The sequence below is a fragment of the Bombina bombina genome, chromosome 5, assembly GCF_027579735.1.
Source record: "Bombina bombina isolate aBomBom1 chromosome 5, aBomBom1.pri, whole genome shotgun sequence".
NCBI classification, from domain to species: domain Eukaryota; kingdom Metazoa; phylum Chordata; class Amphibia; order Anura; family Bombinatoridae; genus Bombina; species Bombina bombina.
The window spans coordinates 559,074,544-559,093,045 of record NC_069503.1 but is presented as its reverse complement, the minus strand read 5'-3'; the positions used below and the strand labels follow the sequence as shown (position 1 = coordinate 559,093,045).

The window sequence follows — 18,502 nt, the reverse complement described above, 5'->3', positions numbered from 1 at the left end:
GTGTGTGTGTGTTTATATGTATGTGTGTGTGTGTTTATATGTATGTGTGTGTGTTTATATGTATGTGTGTGTGATGTGTGTGTTTATATGTATGTGTGTGTGTTTATATGTATGTGTGTGTGATGTGTGTGTGTTTATATGTATGTATGTATGTATGTGTGTGTGATGTGTGTGTGTTTATATGTATGTATGTATGTATGTGTGTGTGATGTGTGTGTGTTTATATGTATGTGTGTGTGTGTTTATATGTATGTATGTATGTGTGTGCGATGTGTGTGTGTTTATATCTATGTGTGTGTGATGTGTGTGTGTTTATATGTATGTGTGTGTGTTTATATGTATGTGTGTGTGATGTGTGTGTGTTTATATGTATGTGTGTGTGATGTGTGTGTGTGTGTGTTTATATGTATGTGTACTATTATTATAAACATTAATTTTTTTTACAATATAAACATATTGTTTTATAACATTTAAATGACACATTTCACACTAACAAAATAGTTTTGTAACAAATACATAAAAATATGTTTTCTGCTGAATTTTTATAGACTGTTTAAAATCTGTGATAAACAAAATAAGGTTTAAAGCAATTTCAGACAGCTGCAAGATGACAGTAACTAATTTAACATAACTCTCAGGTACTATTTTATATTATTTCAGCCAAACACAAGAATCTTGCTGTTTTGTGCACAACAATTTGAAGTGATATGATTGTTTATAATACTTATTGAATAAAACATTTTTTTCTTCTTCCTATACTTTATGTTTCAGCGGGATCTCGGGCATCTTACACAAGCCAGCATAGTCATTTGGGTTCTGAACTAAGGGCCTTGCAGTCGCCGGAGCATCATATAGACCCTATTTATGAAGACAGAGTATATCAAAAGGCCCCTATGAGAAGCCTTAGCCAAAGCCAGGGAGACCCATTACTGCCAGCACACACCAGCTCATATCGCACAAACACAGGTAAGCACAGCATTTCTTTTCTATCAAGTTTCAAGAGATCACATTTAATGATAGAAGTAAATTACAAAACTTATATGAAATGTTAATATTTGTTCATATAGATGCTCTAATATTTTTAGATAAAGCTCTCCATAGAGATCAGTCTGTCTTATTCCTATTACATATTCCTTTTACATACAGAAAATATTCACTAAAATATGTGACAGCCTACTGTAATCTGTATTTATTGATTTATTTATTTTGTGAATATATAGCAGTATCTAATTTTCCCATTGGTCATCATGTGTGTAAGAACTTCTTTAACACTGATTTTAATGATTCAGATAGAGTATGGAATGTTTTTTTTATTTGCTTTTTCCATAAATTGTTTATATTGAGTTTTTTGTGCATTACAATGAAAATGTGCATTAAACAATAAACAAACAGAAGTTTTCCGGTAATCAGGTAGTAAGTAAAAAAAAAAATCAGATAAAGTGGTTCATAGTACATGTGTCTGCATACATCAAAAAACATATCCTCTTATTCCTAGGCGATAACCAATAACTATCCAGTATTAAGCATCAGGGCCAGTGGGAACCTCTGGAGGGTTCAGGTATTTATGAAGTGTTGTCTCCCAATAGAACTTTATGTCTAGGAGCATTTCAAGTTTTTGGGTTCTAAAGTACCCATATTCTTCAAGAATTAGAGAGTTGCTCATATGAGAGATCTGATCTGTTATTGTGGGAGTAGAAGGTTTTTTCCATTGTGTGGCTTTCAGGGATTTTGCTGAATTTAAGGAAAACTTTATGAGGCGGGTGCGTAATTGGCATGTTTTTATTGGAAATGAGTTTAGTATTGCCATGACGGGGGTTAGTGAGAACAGGGGGCACATCAGGGTTTGTAAGAAGGTTTCTAAGGATTTCCAAAAGGGATTGAGTTTGAGGCAGGACCACCACATGTGAAGCATGGTACCTTTGGAGCCGCATCCCCTCCAGTATCTGTCGGAGGAGATGGGGTATATACTTTTCAGGCATGCTGGTGTTAGATACCACCTGGAATTTTATAGTTTAGTTCTAGAAGCTTAGTGGATGTGGAGGACTTTTTAGTAAGTTTTTTCTATAGTCACTGTCATACACAATGTTTCGAAGGGCGTTAATGGTCGTGTCCACTCTAGTTTGTATTTGGATGTGTTTAAAAGCTGTTGTAGTTGCCTATGTTTGAGCCATTGTGCAAAGGCTCCGCTAAGAAGATCTTTCAATTCGGATATAGGTTTTAGTTGTGAACCGTTAAGTAATTTGTGGATGGGGATCGTATAGCTTATTTCGAGGTTGGTCGGTATATTGCCAGCATAGTCTAGGCCTCCTAGAAATTCCGCGTTTTGGGATATCGGGGATAGTGGGTATCTGGGTGTGGTAATATGTGGAAGCATTTTTTGAATCTTAGAGCATGCAATTTTAAATATCTTTCTAATTTACTTATAATATCTATTTTTCTTCTTTCTCTTGATATCTTTTGTCGAAAAGCAGGGACGCATGCTGGCCCTTTCTGGAGCACTATATGGCAGCAGTTTTGCAAGACTGTAAGCACTATTTCCTGCCATTTAGTGCTGCAGATATCATGGGAATGAAGCAAATTTGATAATAGTAGTAAAATGCTAAGCTCTGTCTGAATAACAAAAGAAAATGTTTGGGTTTAATATTTTTTTAACCCATTGACTGCCATAAAGGCCTTCACATGCCTATAAAATTGATATATTCCAAGTCTAACTGACAGCCAAGGGGGTAGATAGGTGCAAACAAAATGATTCACCTTATGACCATTTTTGTCACACTTTATTTTTTTCAAGTTTCAATATTTCATATAGTTGCTTTGCAGAATAATTTAGACGTTGAGGCTTTAAAGGGACACAAAACCCAAAATATTTTCTTTCATGATTCAGATAAAACATACAATATTAAACAACTTTGCAATTTACTTCTATTATTACATTTTCTTTGTTTTTGTGTTATCCTTTGTTGCATGTGTATGCAGCAATATAATGTTATACATTAGCAAGAGCACTAGATGGCAGCACTATTTTCTGTCATGTAGTGCCCCAGGCATGTGCATGCTACCTATTTAGATATCTCTTCAACAAAGAATAACATGAGAACTAAGCACATTTGAACATAGTGGATTAGAAACTTTTCAAAAATTGTATTCCCTATCTAAATATTTAGAGCTAAAAAGGACATGAAACCCAAAATTGTTCTTTCATGATTCAGTCTGTGATAAATAATGTCCCACATCCCTTAAAACCCAAGTTATAATATTTGCATTTTTAAATTAGAAATTTGAGAACAGGTAAATTAAATTCCAGATAGAAATCATACTCAGACTGTACAAAAGTTATTAGTGGGTCCCCTAAAGATCAGCACTGGGCCCTTTTGTTTTTAATATTTGTATAAATCACTTTGAAGAATGCTAAAATAGCACCATATCTATTTTTGCAGATGATAAATAGTTGTGTAAGGTAATTACTCTGCTAGGGGATTTACAAAAAAATGGAAGAATGGGCTGATAAATGGCAAATGAGATTTAATACTAGTCAATATAAGGTTCTTTATTTCGGGAGCAAAAATATGCAAGTTACCTATTATTTTAATTAGATTAGATTTAGCAAAACAGAGGAGGAAAAGGGTTTGGATGCACTCATAGATATGGAGACATGGAGGTGCGCCCAATAGGAAGGGACAGTATGGATATCCCTTTAGGTGGAAAAAGACAAGGAGAGCAGGGAAAAGAACAAAGAAAATCGGGAAGAAAAAATCAAGCAGAACAAGAAGGACTAACTGTTCTTAATCTTTCGGACACTAAACTAACAGCAGAACAAATTACATTGTTGTCTAGGGGATTGGGTTTCGCACCGACCAACACCTTCTCAGCGTTTAAAACATTGTTGGATGTCAACAAATTCATTAGGAAGTTGACATTGAGGAGGTTTTTTTCGGTGCGCGAAGCCATCACCAAACTAAGTTTGATACAAAGTACCAATTTACAGTCTAGAGAGGTTACATCCCAAGATTTAAATGGTACAGGTGATAATGTATATGGGTTTGACACAGAAGTATATCAACCATTTTTGTAGATAAAATCTTGTTAGAGGGACTTAGGGATATGGAGGGTGAATATGGCCCTGAAAACAGTGATATCCCCACTCCTGTAAAACAATCCTCTAGTTTCTATCCTATCCAGTTTAGGGGTCCTGCTTTGAATCTTTACCAGAAGAGAATAGAGAGAGAAATTTTGGCTTTAGAGGATACTGTGAAACAAAAGAAGATGGTAGGGTCCAATCTAACAAGAAAGGAAAAAGCTGCCTTGGCATCACTTGAGAATAATACTAATTTGGTTATCCGGAATTCAGATAAAGGCGGCAACGTAGTCGTTCTTAATAAGAAGGACTATGTGCAAGAGAGCATTAGGCAACTTAATGACCCTTCTACTTATAGGAGGTTAGATTCCAATCCCATGCATTTATTCAAGGCCAAATTGGTTAGAGTACTTGAACAGACTGTCTCTATTGGACTCCTCACCAGGGAACAGCTGGAATTTTTGATTCCTGAGAATCCACGGATTCCGATTTTCCATTATTTACCCAAAACGCATAAAAGTTTGACCCAACCCCCGGGACGACCTATTGTCTCGGGGATAGGGTCACTGCTCGAACCCACCTCAGAGTGGATGGATTCTATCTTGCAGCCCCTGGTGAGGGGTCTTAAGAGTTACTTGAGGGATTCTACACATCTCCTACAGTTGCTAAAAAACCTTAAATGGGAAAAGGAGTATAAGTGGATTGTGGTAGACGCCACTGCACTTTACTAGAGTATACCCCATCATATGGGGATAAAGGCAATTGGTACTTTTTTGACAAACATACACGATTTACTGATGAGGTCAAATCTGTATTATGTGAAGTTATTGAGTTTCTATTGAAGCATAATTTTTTTATGTTCGATAGGGAATTCCACATACAGGTTTGCGGAACTGCCATGGGGGCTAAATTTGCCCCCTCATTCGCAAACCTGTATGTGGGATTGTGGGAGGATCTCTATTTGTACACCGAAAATAATCCCTTTAAAGAAAACATAGTTTTCTATATGCGTTTTATTGACGATTTGATATTCATAGACAAGGAACCATTTGTGTATGAAGATTTTCTCGGATATTTGTGCCAAAATGAGTTCAATCTTAAGTTTGTGGGGGATCTGTATGAGTCAGTGGTTAACTTCTTGGATCTTACTCTAAAAGGAGATGTGGAAACTGGTGAGGTGATCAGTGACACTTATCGTAAGTTGACAGCTGGGAATACAATTCCACATGCTGGATCATGTCACCCACCACATTTGGTACGATCTATCCCCAGGGGTCAACTTATGAGACTGTGTAGAAATACTAATTCAGATAGCCTTTTTGACGCACAAGCTAAGACCCTCATTGAGCGCCTCATAGCAAGAGGTTATGATGAAAATCTCTTGGACCAGGCTTTTAATGAGGTGAGACAAAAATCCCAGCAGGAATTAATTAGAGGGACCAGGAAACAAAATATTATAAAACATGATACTGTAGTATTCTCAACTGAATACTCTAAACAATTCTATCAGGTATGCTCTATCTTGAGGAGGAATCTTCATTTGTTAGAAAATGATGATGTTTTAAGACCAATTATTGGTTCATGTAAATTTGTGCCGAGAAGGGCACCTACATTGTCATCTAAGTTGTCCCCTAGTTTAATTTGCTCCAACAACTCCGATAGAAGTGATTGGATTAGGAGGAGAGGAACCTATAAATGTGGCCATGGTTCTTGTATAACTTGTGGTTTTGTGCAAGTAGGTGATGGGTTCAGGAGTAGCCAGACAGGAGAAGAGTTTAAACATAAATTCTACGCCAATTGCAGAACTACTTTTGTAGTTTATCTCCTTGAATGCAAGCACTGTAACCTGCAGTATACAGGTCAAACGAGTAGGGAGTTGAGGTCCAGATTTAGGGAACATGTTAGGGACACCAAGGAGTATGTAAAAGAATCAGCAATAGCCAGACATTTTAATCTGGTACACATGACCAATATTTTTGAAATGAGGGTTCAGGTAATAGATCGCGTCATGTTTCCACCTAGGGGTGGCGATAGGAATAGGCTGTTGTTAAAGCAAGAATTGTATTGGATATATAAATTGAGAACTATAACCCCCCTAGGTCTTAACCCCGAATGAGACATGAGTTATTTTGTAGAATAATACATTTGATTTATTTTTTCTATCATTATGTTAGTATATTTAAGTTATTCATCTATCTCCTATATGGGTTTTTGTATCTATCCCCTATATGGGCTTTTTGTATCTATCCCCTATATGGGCATTTTGTATGTTATATATTGTATTTGATATATATATATATATATATATATATATATATTTTTTTTTTACTAACATGTATAACTTATGTTCCTCAGGAGGTAAAATCAATACAATTTTGTCTTCTAACAATCTTGTTATATAACAGTTGGTTGGAAATGGTGTAATACTGATTTTACTGGTGATGGAGATGTATTCTCCAATACAGTTTACAGTAACTTAAAAAGTTTTCTATTTCACACAATATATAAGAGAAATGTTGGTTCTGTATAACATAATAATTCTGAGTGGGATAATGTAATTTAATATCTTGTTCTTGTTCAGGTTGTTTATTTGTTCCTTCTTCCACACGACATACATAGAGTTTGTAATGAGGTAGATTCTGATATGTATTTTTAACACTGTTGTAGTTTTTAATGTGTAATTGTCTTCAGGTGTTCTGTGCCTTTAAATAGGCTATGAACACTGAACAAACTCACCCTATGATTAAGTGCTCAACTGAGCACGAAACTAGTCATGGAGTTTGTGTGCCCTGTACTGCCTATATTTTAAATGATATAATAAAGGTTTAACTTTTTTATCTTTTTTTTATCTTATTTTGTCAGCCCTTGCTTTCACTCCTTACAGTGCAGCTGTCTGCTCTCTTTTTGCAGTGTTCATTCACGGCTGCACCGGCCGTTTTTTTGGCAGCTTGCACCCCTGCAGCCTGTGTACGTTGGTGTGCTCTGTTTTTCCTCCCCGGATCAAGCTATCACTTCCGCGTTTGTAGCGGCTGGATTCTTGGGAAGTCTGCACTCATAGATAATCAACTAAAAATGAGTGTGCAGTGGAAGGCAGAAGCTTCTATGGCAAATAATATACAAACGTACTAAAAGAGGCATAGATGTAAGGGAAGAAAGCATAATTATGTCACTATATAAATCTCTGGTAAGACCTCACCTTGAGTATGGAGTGCAGTTCTGGGGACAAATTTTAAAAAAGTACATTGCATAATTATAAAGTTTGGAGAAGGGCCACAAAACTAATAAGGAGAATGAGGATTTAAACTATGTGGAGAGGTTAACAAAAGCAAAAAACTTGAAAGGTGATGATTGCTACATATAAATATTTACAGAGTTGGTGAATACGCTGTTTATTCCATGCAATTGTTTGTGACAAGAGGTCATATAGAACAAGGCTAGATTAATGGAGATTAAAAACTCCAACAATTTAAATGTTTTTCACTGTAAGAACAATCAAATTGTGAAACTCATTGTCAAAGGAGGTAGTAAATGCCAATACATTTATAAAATTTACAGATACATGTATGGCTAAAAACAGAATTCAGGGATATGATTGGTTTGTTGTGTTAAATGGTTTGGCTCCTAATTGTGTTAATATAAACTTAGTTGGCAGGTTCTTTATTGTAAATTAGGTAGTATCCGTATAGGTTGAACTCAATGTACTTTTGTCTTCTTTCAACCTCATCTACATAAAGTTACGTAGATAATAATATAGCATAATATGGATAGATTCTGATTTATCAGTTATGTAGTAGATACTGGGTGCTCATGTGTGAAATAATATTGGGTCTGAAGAGAAGTCTCCAGCTTGTGGCAGGAAATGTATCAGCTGTAGCCATCACCACATTTTATGTAGTCTATGTGGAAGGTACATTGTTTCTATGGAGTATCAAAAATAAAAGTTATACTTATTTTTTTTTAATCAGTCCAGTTTTTCAATAATAAGAGTTTAACAGTGAAACATATATATATGCAGTTGCTATTTATACATATTGGTAGGCAAATAATCTGTTTGTAGAAAGTATTGTGTTTTAAAAATTGAATATAATGTTCTGAAGCTCGGTATTGTGCTGTCAGCTTTAAACTGTCATTTTGAATGTGGTAAAACTGATATGCTACAGACTGTTATCTTGTGTATGGCACAAGTAAGCTAAAAGAGATATGTTACCGGCTGTTCTCTTGTGTATAGCACAAGTAAGCTAAAAGAGATATGTTACCGGCTGGTCTCTTGTGTATGGCACAAGTAAGCTAAAAGATATGTTACTGGCTGTTCTTTTGTGTATGGCACAAGTAAGCTAAAAGAGATATGTTACTGGCTGTTCTCTTGTGTATGACACAAGTAAGCTAAAATATATGTTACCGGCTGTTCTCTTGTGTATGGCACAAGTAAGCTAAAAGAGATACAGTGGGGCAAAAAAGTATTTAGTCAGCCACCAATTGTGCAAGTTCTCCCACTTAAGAAGATGAGAGAGGCCTGTAATTTTCATCATAGGTATACCTCAACTATGAGAGACACAATGTGTAAACAAATCCAGACAATCACTTTGTCTGATTTGGAAAGAATTTATTTGCAAATTATGATGGAAAATAAGTATTTGGTCAATATCAAAAGTTCATCTCAATACTTTGTTATATATCCTTTGTTGGCAATGACAGAGGTAAAACGTTTTCTGTAAATCTTCACAAGGTTGTCACACACTGTTGCTGGTATGTTGGCCCATTCCTGCATGCAGATCTCCTCTAGAGCAGTGATGTTTTGGGGCTGTCACTGGGCAACAAATACTTTCAACTCCCTCCAAAGGTTTTCTATGGGGTTGAGATCTGGAGACTGGCTAGGCCACTCCAGGACCTTGAAATGCTTCTTACGAAGCCACTCCTTCGTTGCCCGGGTGGTGTGTTTGGGATCATTGTCATGCTGAAAGACCCAGCCATGTTTCATCTTCAATGCCCTTGCTGATGGAAGGAGGTTTGCACTCAAAATCTCATGATACATGGCCCCATTCATTCTTTCATGTACACGGATCAGTCGTCCTGTTCCCTTTGCAGAGAAACAGCCCCAAAGCATGATGTTGCCACCCCCATGCTTCACAGTAGGTATGGTGTTCTTTGGTTGCAACTCAGCATTCTCTCTCCTCCAAATACGATGAGTTGTGTTTCTACCAAACAGTTCTACTTTGGTTTCATCTGACCATATGACATTCTCCCAATCTGCTTCTGGATCATCCAAATGCTCTCTAGCATACTTCAGACGGGCCCGGACATGTACTGGCTTAAGCAGGGGGACACCTCTGGCACTGCAGGATCTGAGTCCCTGGCGGCGTAGTGTGTTACTGATGGTAGCCTTTGTTACGCTGGTCCCAGCTCTCTGCAGGTCATTCACTAGGTCCCCCCGTGTGGTTCTGGGATGTTTGCTCACCGTTCTTGTGATCATTTTGACCCCACAGGGTGAGATCTTGCGTGGAGCCCCAGATCGAGGAAGATTATCAGTGGTCTTGTATGTCTTCCATTTTCTAATTATTGCTCCCACAGTTGATTTCTTCACACCAAACTGTTTGCCTATTGCAGATTCAGTCTTCCCAGTCTGGTGCAGGTCTACAATGTTGTTTCTGGTGTCCTTCGACAGCTCTTTGGTCTTCACCATAGTCGAGTTTGGAGTGTGACTATTTGAGGTTGTGAACAGGTGTCTTTTATACTAATAACAAGTTCAAACAGGTGCCATTAATACAGGTGAGTGGAGGACAGAGGAGCCTCTTAAAGAAGAAGATACAGGTCTGTGAGAGCCAGAAATCTTGCTTGTTTGTAGGTGACCAAATACTTATTTTCCACCATAATTTGCAAATAAATTCTTTCCAAATCAGACAAAGTGATTGTCTGGATTTGTTTCCACATTTTGTCTCTCATAGTTGAGGTATACCTATGATGAAAATTACAGGCCTCTCTCATCTTCTTAAGTGGGAGAGCTTGCACAATTTGTGGCTGACTAAATACTTTTTTTGCCCCACTGTATGCTTCTGGCTGTTCCCTTCTGTATGGCACAAGTAAGCTAAAAGAGAGGGTACATAGCAATTCTTAGTTGAATATTAATTTGAAATAGAAAATAATAAGCTATGGCTGTTGTGTTTTGTTTTGGCACACCACAAAGTATACATATTTGCTTTGCATTAATGAAACATATTGACACTGAGCTAACAAATCAAAGGTGAAATGTCATACTAGTGGGGGAGGGGGGCTATTCATTTTCTACTACATATTCCTGCTCTTTTAATTAAAGGGTCATGCTACTCTTATGCTAAAATAATTTGAAAGTGATGCAGCATATCGGTCAAAAGCTGACTAGAAACTATCACATGAACATCTCTTTAGACAAAGATAATTTTTTACCTCAATATTTCTTCAGTAGCCACATCCCATTGTACAGGAACTTTAACAGCATAAAATCTGAAAAAACAAGTAATTTTTACAGCGCTCAGTGCTTAGGCTGTCAGACAAACTATTACAAACTGTTTGGCATAATATCCAGTACAGCTTTTAATAACGGTCTATGAGGAAGGCGTAAGCTGAAACGCGTAAGACCTCTGCTACATCGGCCCTTTGTTTTACCTGATTGTGATGTTGGGCGATATTGACTAGTTGTATTTTTACCCATTTTTATTAATGTATTGATGTTCTTAATTTTTACCTGTCCCTCTGCCTCGCCACTTTGTGCTTTTAAATTGCAGCATAAAATCTGGATGCTAAGCAAAAGAGTGTGCATCTGGCATGTGCAGGCACAGTAACTATATTTTCTTTCTTAGCTCAAGATAGTTTGCTGCGAAATCCAGCGAGATTATGGGGAAATGTCACAATGCATATAAAAGTAACTAGAGTAGCTGAGGGTAATTACTCTGGTAAGCTGATCTAAGCTTTAAATACATAAAAGCACAGATTTACATCATAAAACTTTATACTTCACACAGTTCCATTAAGGACAGATGAGACTTTATGTTGAGTAACATGTCCCTTTAAATTCACTTCCCCCCCCCCCCCCCCCTAATTTACCTCTCATGACTGATGTACAGTGCTGGATTTATAATAAGGCAGAGTAGGCATGTGCCTACAGACGCCCTCCATAGAGGGGTGTCTGTCTGTGCCTATTATAAAAACTTCTCAGCTGGTGACCTTAACTAAGATGGCTGTTGTCAGGGAAATAACAGCATTGCACATGTGTGGCCATCTTTGTAAAGGTCTCCACAAGTGTTACGCATGTGTGGCATCCAGCTTCACCTGCGTATGCTCAATGCTTGTGGCAGCCTTAACAAAGATGGCTGCCGCACAAGTGCAGTGTTGCTATTTTCAATGCCCGGGGCCATCTTAGATAAGGTCGCCAGCAAATTGGTGAGCGAAGAGCCAGGGGGGATTCAGATTTTGGTGCCTACAGGCTCCTGGGCTGTAAATCCAGCCCTGCTTATGTAGAGCAAAGAATGTGCAAAAAGACACTAGTTGCTATTTAATGGCTATTAGCGCCTTTGAAAAACTGATGTTCTTTTATGAAGATTGGGGGTACTTAACAACCCCGTAGAGCTGTTGCAGATTTCATGTCATTTGTTTAGTTTAGAAAATCAGAATATGAAAAGTATTTTTGTATCAGTAGCATTTCTGAATCTCAGCATCAAGTAAAATGTGACATAGTTGCTTCAGTAGCTACGGAAAAAATGCTTATTTGTTTACTGCTGAAATATTTTAGATGACTTATTTTTTTGCAGTTGTATTTATTTTCCTCTGTGTGGCCATTTTGTATGTATTTTATCCACAAAATAATGTTCAGCCTTAAATTGCATTTTTTTTTGTAATGATAGAATTTGAATACAGTGCCCTTTACAGGAAAAGCATTTCAAAATTGTGTCACCATTCAAGATACATTTGCCCTTTTCACAGGCCAATAAATACCAGACGGCTCAAATATACATTGTTAGTTCAGGAAAAAATCTGTTTAGTGACAAGAAGTGGAGAGTTTGGGAACCATAAGAAATGTATATTAAGTTTTTATCCCATAATGTCTTAAAGTTAAGTAATTTAAAGGAAGGGATGTCATTTCATGTTAGTATTAATATTGTTTTGAAAGTGGCAGAATATTGTACTTCAAAGTTTCAACTGCATGTGGTGAAAAACCCTCATAAAATGTTTACTCATGCACAGTAAAAGCACTTTGCATTGCACTCTCGTATATTTTGTTCTGTTCACTTTTCTTGTGATTCACATATTATAAGTGCGGTTTTCAACTACCCTAGAGAGAAATGAGTGAATCCTGCAGTATTCACAACTCTGACCAGGCTATATGCTACGCAGTGATTGTTTGATTAGCAAATTAGTTAATTTTATAAAATATATTTTCCTAATTGGCTTAAACAGAGGATATACACTAAACATGGGCAAGTGGCGTTTCAAGCTTTATATCAGTGAGAAAAACTAATATGTTAGCTAATTATATTGTAGACACAGTATACACTAGCAGGTATAATAAAATAATGTTCTTTTAAATGAATACCCTCAGCTCAGATCACAAGGTTTCTGTTTTAATGAGAGTTAAAAACTGATAGAATTAACACACCATTTTTTCCTAATGAAAATAGGATTTCAAATATATTATTTTCGTATGCTACTAGTTATGTGGCACAAATTTGATTAACTGCAGAAGGGATTTATCATAAAACTATTTAGCATATCATGCAAAAATTAGCATGTTGTACCACAAATTAGATTACAGTGACACACATAGCAATAAATCTCAGTAACAAAAAAAATAAAAATAAAATATATATATATATATATATATATATATATATTAATAATATAGATAAAGTTTTTATTGCTTTTTAATCTTCTATGTCTATGAAAGATTACGTAAACTCATTTAAAATCATTACGCTGAGCACAAATTTATTCTGACTACAAATGTCTTTTATATGTGATCCACCACAGCTATGTTATGGTACAATAGGGAAGAAATACTAATGCTTTTTGTAAATGGAGGAGGTGAATTAATCAGTGCTTATGTTGTTCCCTCTTTGTCTTCTGTATCATTTGCTCATTCATTCTCATTGCTGTTAGCACTGCTTCTAGGAACATCCATAAAATCCCCCTTAAATCTCTGAATTTCAAAAGAAGGATTTGGAAAAACTTTGTAGTACAAAATTCCTGGTGCTTCTAGTGATATCTGTGATTGTTGTTCAAATATCATATATAGATACATCAATTTTGACAGCAGGTAATTCATTCTCATTGCTGGTAGCATTGTTTCTAGGAACATCCATAAAATCCCCCTTAAAGGGACACTGAACCCATTTTTTTTTCCTTCGTGATTCAGGTAGAGCAGACAATTTTAAACCACTTTCTAATTTACTCCTATTATCAATTTTTCTTCATTCTCTTGCTATCTTTATTTGAAAAAGAATGCATCTAAGCTAAGGAGCCAGTCAATTTTTTGGTTCAGACCCTGGACAGCACTTGTTTATTGGTGGGTGAATTTAACCACCAATCGGCAAGAACAACCCATTTTGTTCACCAAAAAATGGGCCGGCGGGGGGCGTGGCCAAGCAACCAACATGGAAGGACGCACAATTCACAGCTCCTTCAGAAATCTGTGTAATGGACTGCTTTTTCCTGTCTATGGTCTCTAGATATAGAGCTAATCTATCTTATAAGAAGTATGAGCTTAAGGGGAACAACAGGAGCATTTTTTTTTTTTTTTTTTTTTTTAGCCACATTGAATGTCCTTCTAACGCAAGACTTGGAAGGCTGCGGCCTACTCACATAAGCCTGACGTCTCCCCCCCTGGCCACCTGGGTTAAGGGGCCGTGCACAGAGCGAAAGGGAAAGCTCACATTGTATACTTATCCATCATTTTGCTGTGATCCGCTTTGCAAGCCTAACTGACAGCTATGGTCCGGACCTGTACCCTGACGTGGGACGCACTGGCGGAGCTCCTGCGGTCTCACTACAGCAAGCTGGAACAACGCATCGAGCTTATTATTACAGGTCAGAGATGCACAGAACCAAAGCAAGACACGCACTACGATGCCGAAGAAGCCGCCTCTCGTGGCGCAGCTGCAGCCTTACCTGACGGACTGACTGAGGTGCTAAGGCGGCCCACTCAAAATAAGCTAAGTAGCAGCCGATCGCACATTGCAGCGATCTCCCTAGCGCAGAGGCCTTCTAGCTCCGTGAGTACAAATCAACTATCACAACGACTGACCCACCGGAGATTTGCAAGGAGACCTATACATAGGAGGTCCCTGATCCTTGCAAGACAAAGCAAAATTGGGAGATCAGGACTGTCTGGGACTAAAGGGATAATGGATACAGCATGTCTGTCAACCTACACAGGTCTGTTCTGTACGCAAAGCTGGGGGGGAGCCCCACCTTTAGAGACCTGCTTGGAAGATTTGTATGCTCCAGAATGGGAAAAAGCCGGTGTGGGATGAGTCTGATAGTTTACTCCACGATGTGTGGTGTGTAGTGCTGGGGGCCCGACTACACTGTTCACTGCGCACTAACTCTTTACCCTACGGGCCTACCATACCCATACCAGTGACGTACAGCCCTATTCGGACTAGTAAGAGGAGTGAGATAGATGCTCTGGCGCTCGCCATAGCTTGAAACATAGGGCTCGAGTATTTTCCCCCCAGTGTTAGTTGACATGAGCAGCCCTAGGGCGTCTTGAACATAAGTACAGATTCCTGATCTTGAATATGTCTAGCACTAATATTTGTTCAGCCTTTACTTGACATGCAAGCAAATTGTGCAGCACACCACCTATACTGATTATGTTTGCTTCCCCTTTGCTAAGCTCTGTTTATTTGGCAGAGTTGAGTAGTCTCTGCCCTGCTCAGTAACTTGTTGCTGAGCCTTTATATTGTGAATGTTAAATTATTGATTCATGTGCCCTCCTGCACCCTAAGGGGCTTTATTAGTTGTACCTGGACCCACCCGAGGTCCGTGTGACTTAGGAGGGTAAGCGTTGAAGATGGGCCCATTAGGGACCTATCTTCATTTAGTCCCCCCAACTTAGATGGTTTCATTGTGGCCCTGAGGAGGCCTCTACTGGGTAACCGAGGAAAGGGGGAAAAAATACAAGAAAAACTGAGGGAAGTGTCTGAGTTGCTCACCTATGATTGCACATTTTATGTTGTAATTTTCTAATAAATTCTGTGTTTTGTTAATTTTATGTTCTGTGAGCACAACAGCTGTTGTTTTGTTTCTCTCAATAAAAATATAAATTTAAAAAAAAAAAAAAAAAAATGGGCCGGCATCTATACATCCATTCTTGCTTTTCAAATAAAGATACCAAGAGAAAGAAGAAAATGTGATTATAGGAGTAAATTAGAAAGTTGCTTAAAATCGCATGCTCTATCTGAATCTCGAAAGAAAAAAATTGGGTTCGGTGTCCCTTTAAATCTCTGAATTTCAAAAGAAGGATTTGGAAAAACTTTGTAGTAAAAAATTCCTGGTGCTTCTAGTGATATCTGTGATCATTGTTCAAATATCATATATAGATACATCAATTTTGACAGCAGGTAAGAACCATATTCCAGGCAAGTCTGGTCATATTTCCTATAAAGTATAGGCTTAAATTAATTTGAAACCCAAGATTTTCTTTTGTGATTCAGACAGAGCATATAATAAAAAAAAGTTTATAATTTACTTCTTGTATCAAATTTTCATTGTTCCCATGATATTCTTTGTTGAAGAGATACCTAGGTAGGCATCTGGATCGCATTTGCAAGAGCACTAGATGGCAGTACTATTTCCTGTCATGTAGGCAGGAAATAGTGCTGCCATCTAGTGTTCTTACAAATGTATAACATTCTTGCAAAACTTCTGCCATATAGTGATCCAGAAATGGGCAGGCTCCTGAGCTTAAATCTGTGCTTTTCAGCAAAAGATGCCAAGAGAACAAATAAAATTTTATAATAGAAGTAAATTAAAAAGTTGTTTAAAATTGCATGTTCTATTGGGTTTATATGCCTTTAATAAATTTGTTTATAGGACAGTCTTATGCTTTGCCACCTCTACAGACCTTTCTGTAAAGATGTGCTTCACTAAATTAAACCTGCTAGCCTTCTACTTAAGATCATAAACAAAATAATTTTGAGATCCTCATTAGCCAAAAACTAGACTTTTTCTTTGTGTTTATTGTAACACACAATTGGACTGATTGCAAACTGGTAATTTTAGTTTGGTTCAGGCATTATATTAGTATGTGAAGACTTTCTATGCTGTACTTGAGAATAGGTTAATTGATTTTAAGCATTTTTGTATTCTTCTTCTACTTGGTAATGATCTCAGTGTGTGTTTTGGAGCAGACAGGATAGGAAATAGTGTGTACACCATTCCAGTGTGTGGTTTATAAATGATACACTTTACATTTATGTATTAGAAATTGCCATGCTTGAGCAGCTATTACCATACATACGTTAAAGGTCAACTGTGAAAGATTTGATTAAAATGTTATTGTTTGCACAATAGAATTCTGAAGAAGCTGTACTGTATTGATGCAACTTTCCCTTTTCCCTTTGGGTGTTTAGCTTGCTAACAAAATTAATAATTTAAACCCATTTGATCATACCTATAGCTATCAAATATTTAATGAAGTCCATTTGTAACATTTAATTTTGTTATAAATGTACACAAATAAAAAGAAAATAAGAATACATTATGATTACAGTTCATTGAGTTAACCTTTTTCTGGCTATAATAGAACACGCTGTTAAAAAGTGCACACAAATAACAAACATTGTAGTGGAGATCAGATTTTTTTCAGGATGACATTGGAAATGTTTGATATTTATAAAAAAAAAGTTCAACTGGAAATTAGGGTGGTGGAAAGGCTTAAAGGGATAGTAAACACCTTGAGAATTGTATATAAAATGTTTAGTTATGTGTAAAGATAAAAAAAAAAATTGTACAATATTTTCATTATTTATTTTGCCCTTTTTCATGCAATTTAGCTTTAAAAATTGAGGGTTTTCCAGTTTTCAGAACGTAAAATCTCCCCTTTTGACTTCTCAAAGCTAATCCTACTACATTTTTTCAGTAATTGGCTTATTTTGACATGAACTGAAGCAAAATGTACATTTTACTAACCTTATGACCATGGCTAGCCTTGTTGTCTGCAGATTAAAGCCATGATTGGTTCATCCAAGTAAAAAAAAAAGATGGGTGGAGTTTGATTATTGAAAAAGAAATAGTAGTATAAACAATGTTTACTTAAAAATGTTGAGACATGGCTGATATGTTATTCTATAGCAAAACAGAAATGTCTTGTAATTACAAGGTGCTTATCGTCTCTTTAACTGTCAGTGCAACTACTTTGCAAGAAGAAATTTTAAGCTATTAATAGTTCAGTTAAAATATTAAGATTGTAATAGCAAATAAAGGAGTCCATGCATATAAATGCTTAACTAGACTGGTGTATTCACCTCACAGGGAGAGAACACAGAGGTAACAATACAAATCCTGGAGAGAAAATCTGTTAAGAACCATGGTTGCTGTTGAGTATAGCATCTGTTGTAGAATTAGTATTCCCCATGTGACAACTGCAGATTCTAGCCTTCCAATAGCTTAACACAACATGTTCTCTAATATTTTGCCAATTTCACTTAAAATAAGACCCAGACAGATTGTCTTTTGAAAATGAGGCTTTTAACCAATGGTTCACTTCAACCCTTAAAGTCACAAACTACTTTAAAATATATCACCTCATTTTTATTCATATAACAACAAATAAAAACTAATATAAAAAGCAAATAGAATATGTAAAAAAATGTAAAATGAATAAATAGCTCAAATAGAAATAAACCAAAGCACAAGAAGAATATTTGATTAACATATTAAAGGCAATTGCAACAAAATGTAATTTCTACATTAGATATAGATATATATATATATATATATATATATATATATATATATATATATTTGTGTCATGATGTCATATTTCTTGAGTCTATACTCAAAAGAATAGCTATACTGTGTATTTTTCTACTCTAGGTAGCTTTTCCAGTTTAAAGGAATAGTCTAGTCAATATTAAACTTTCATGATTCAGATAGACCATGCAATTTTACGCAACTTTCTAATTTACTTCTATTGTCAATTTTTATTCGTTCTCTTGATAACTTTATTTGAAAAAGCAAAAATGTAAGCATAGGAGCCGGCCCATTTTTTGTTCAGCCTGGGTAGCACTTTCTGATTGGAGTTTAAAATGTAGCCACCAATCATCATCAAATGCTACCCAGGTGCTAAACCTAAAATGGGCCGGCACCTAAGCTTACATTCAAATAAAGATTACTTCTATTGTCAATTTTTATTCATTCTCTTGATATTTATTTGAAAAAGCAAAAATGTAAGCA

The 18,502-nt window shown here is 36.5% G+C and overlaps 1 protein-coding gene across 1 annotated transcript in view; it reads left to right on the top strand.

Annotated features, from left to right (window-relative positions):
- The window catches only part of CTNND2 (catenin delta 2), a 1,648,910-nt gene that overhangs the window by 892,370 nt on the left and 738,038 nt on the right, over positions 1–18,502 (top strand). Inside the window, exon 7 of the mRNA XM_053714511.1 lies at positions 772–966. Within this exon, the coding sequence (XP_053570486.1) occupies positions 772–966 (195 nt within the window). The remainder of the gene's footprint in view (positions 1–771; positions 967–18,502) is intronic.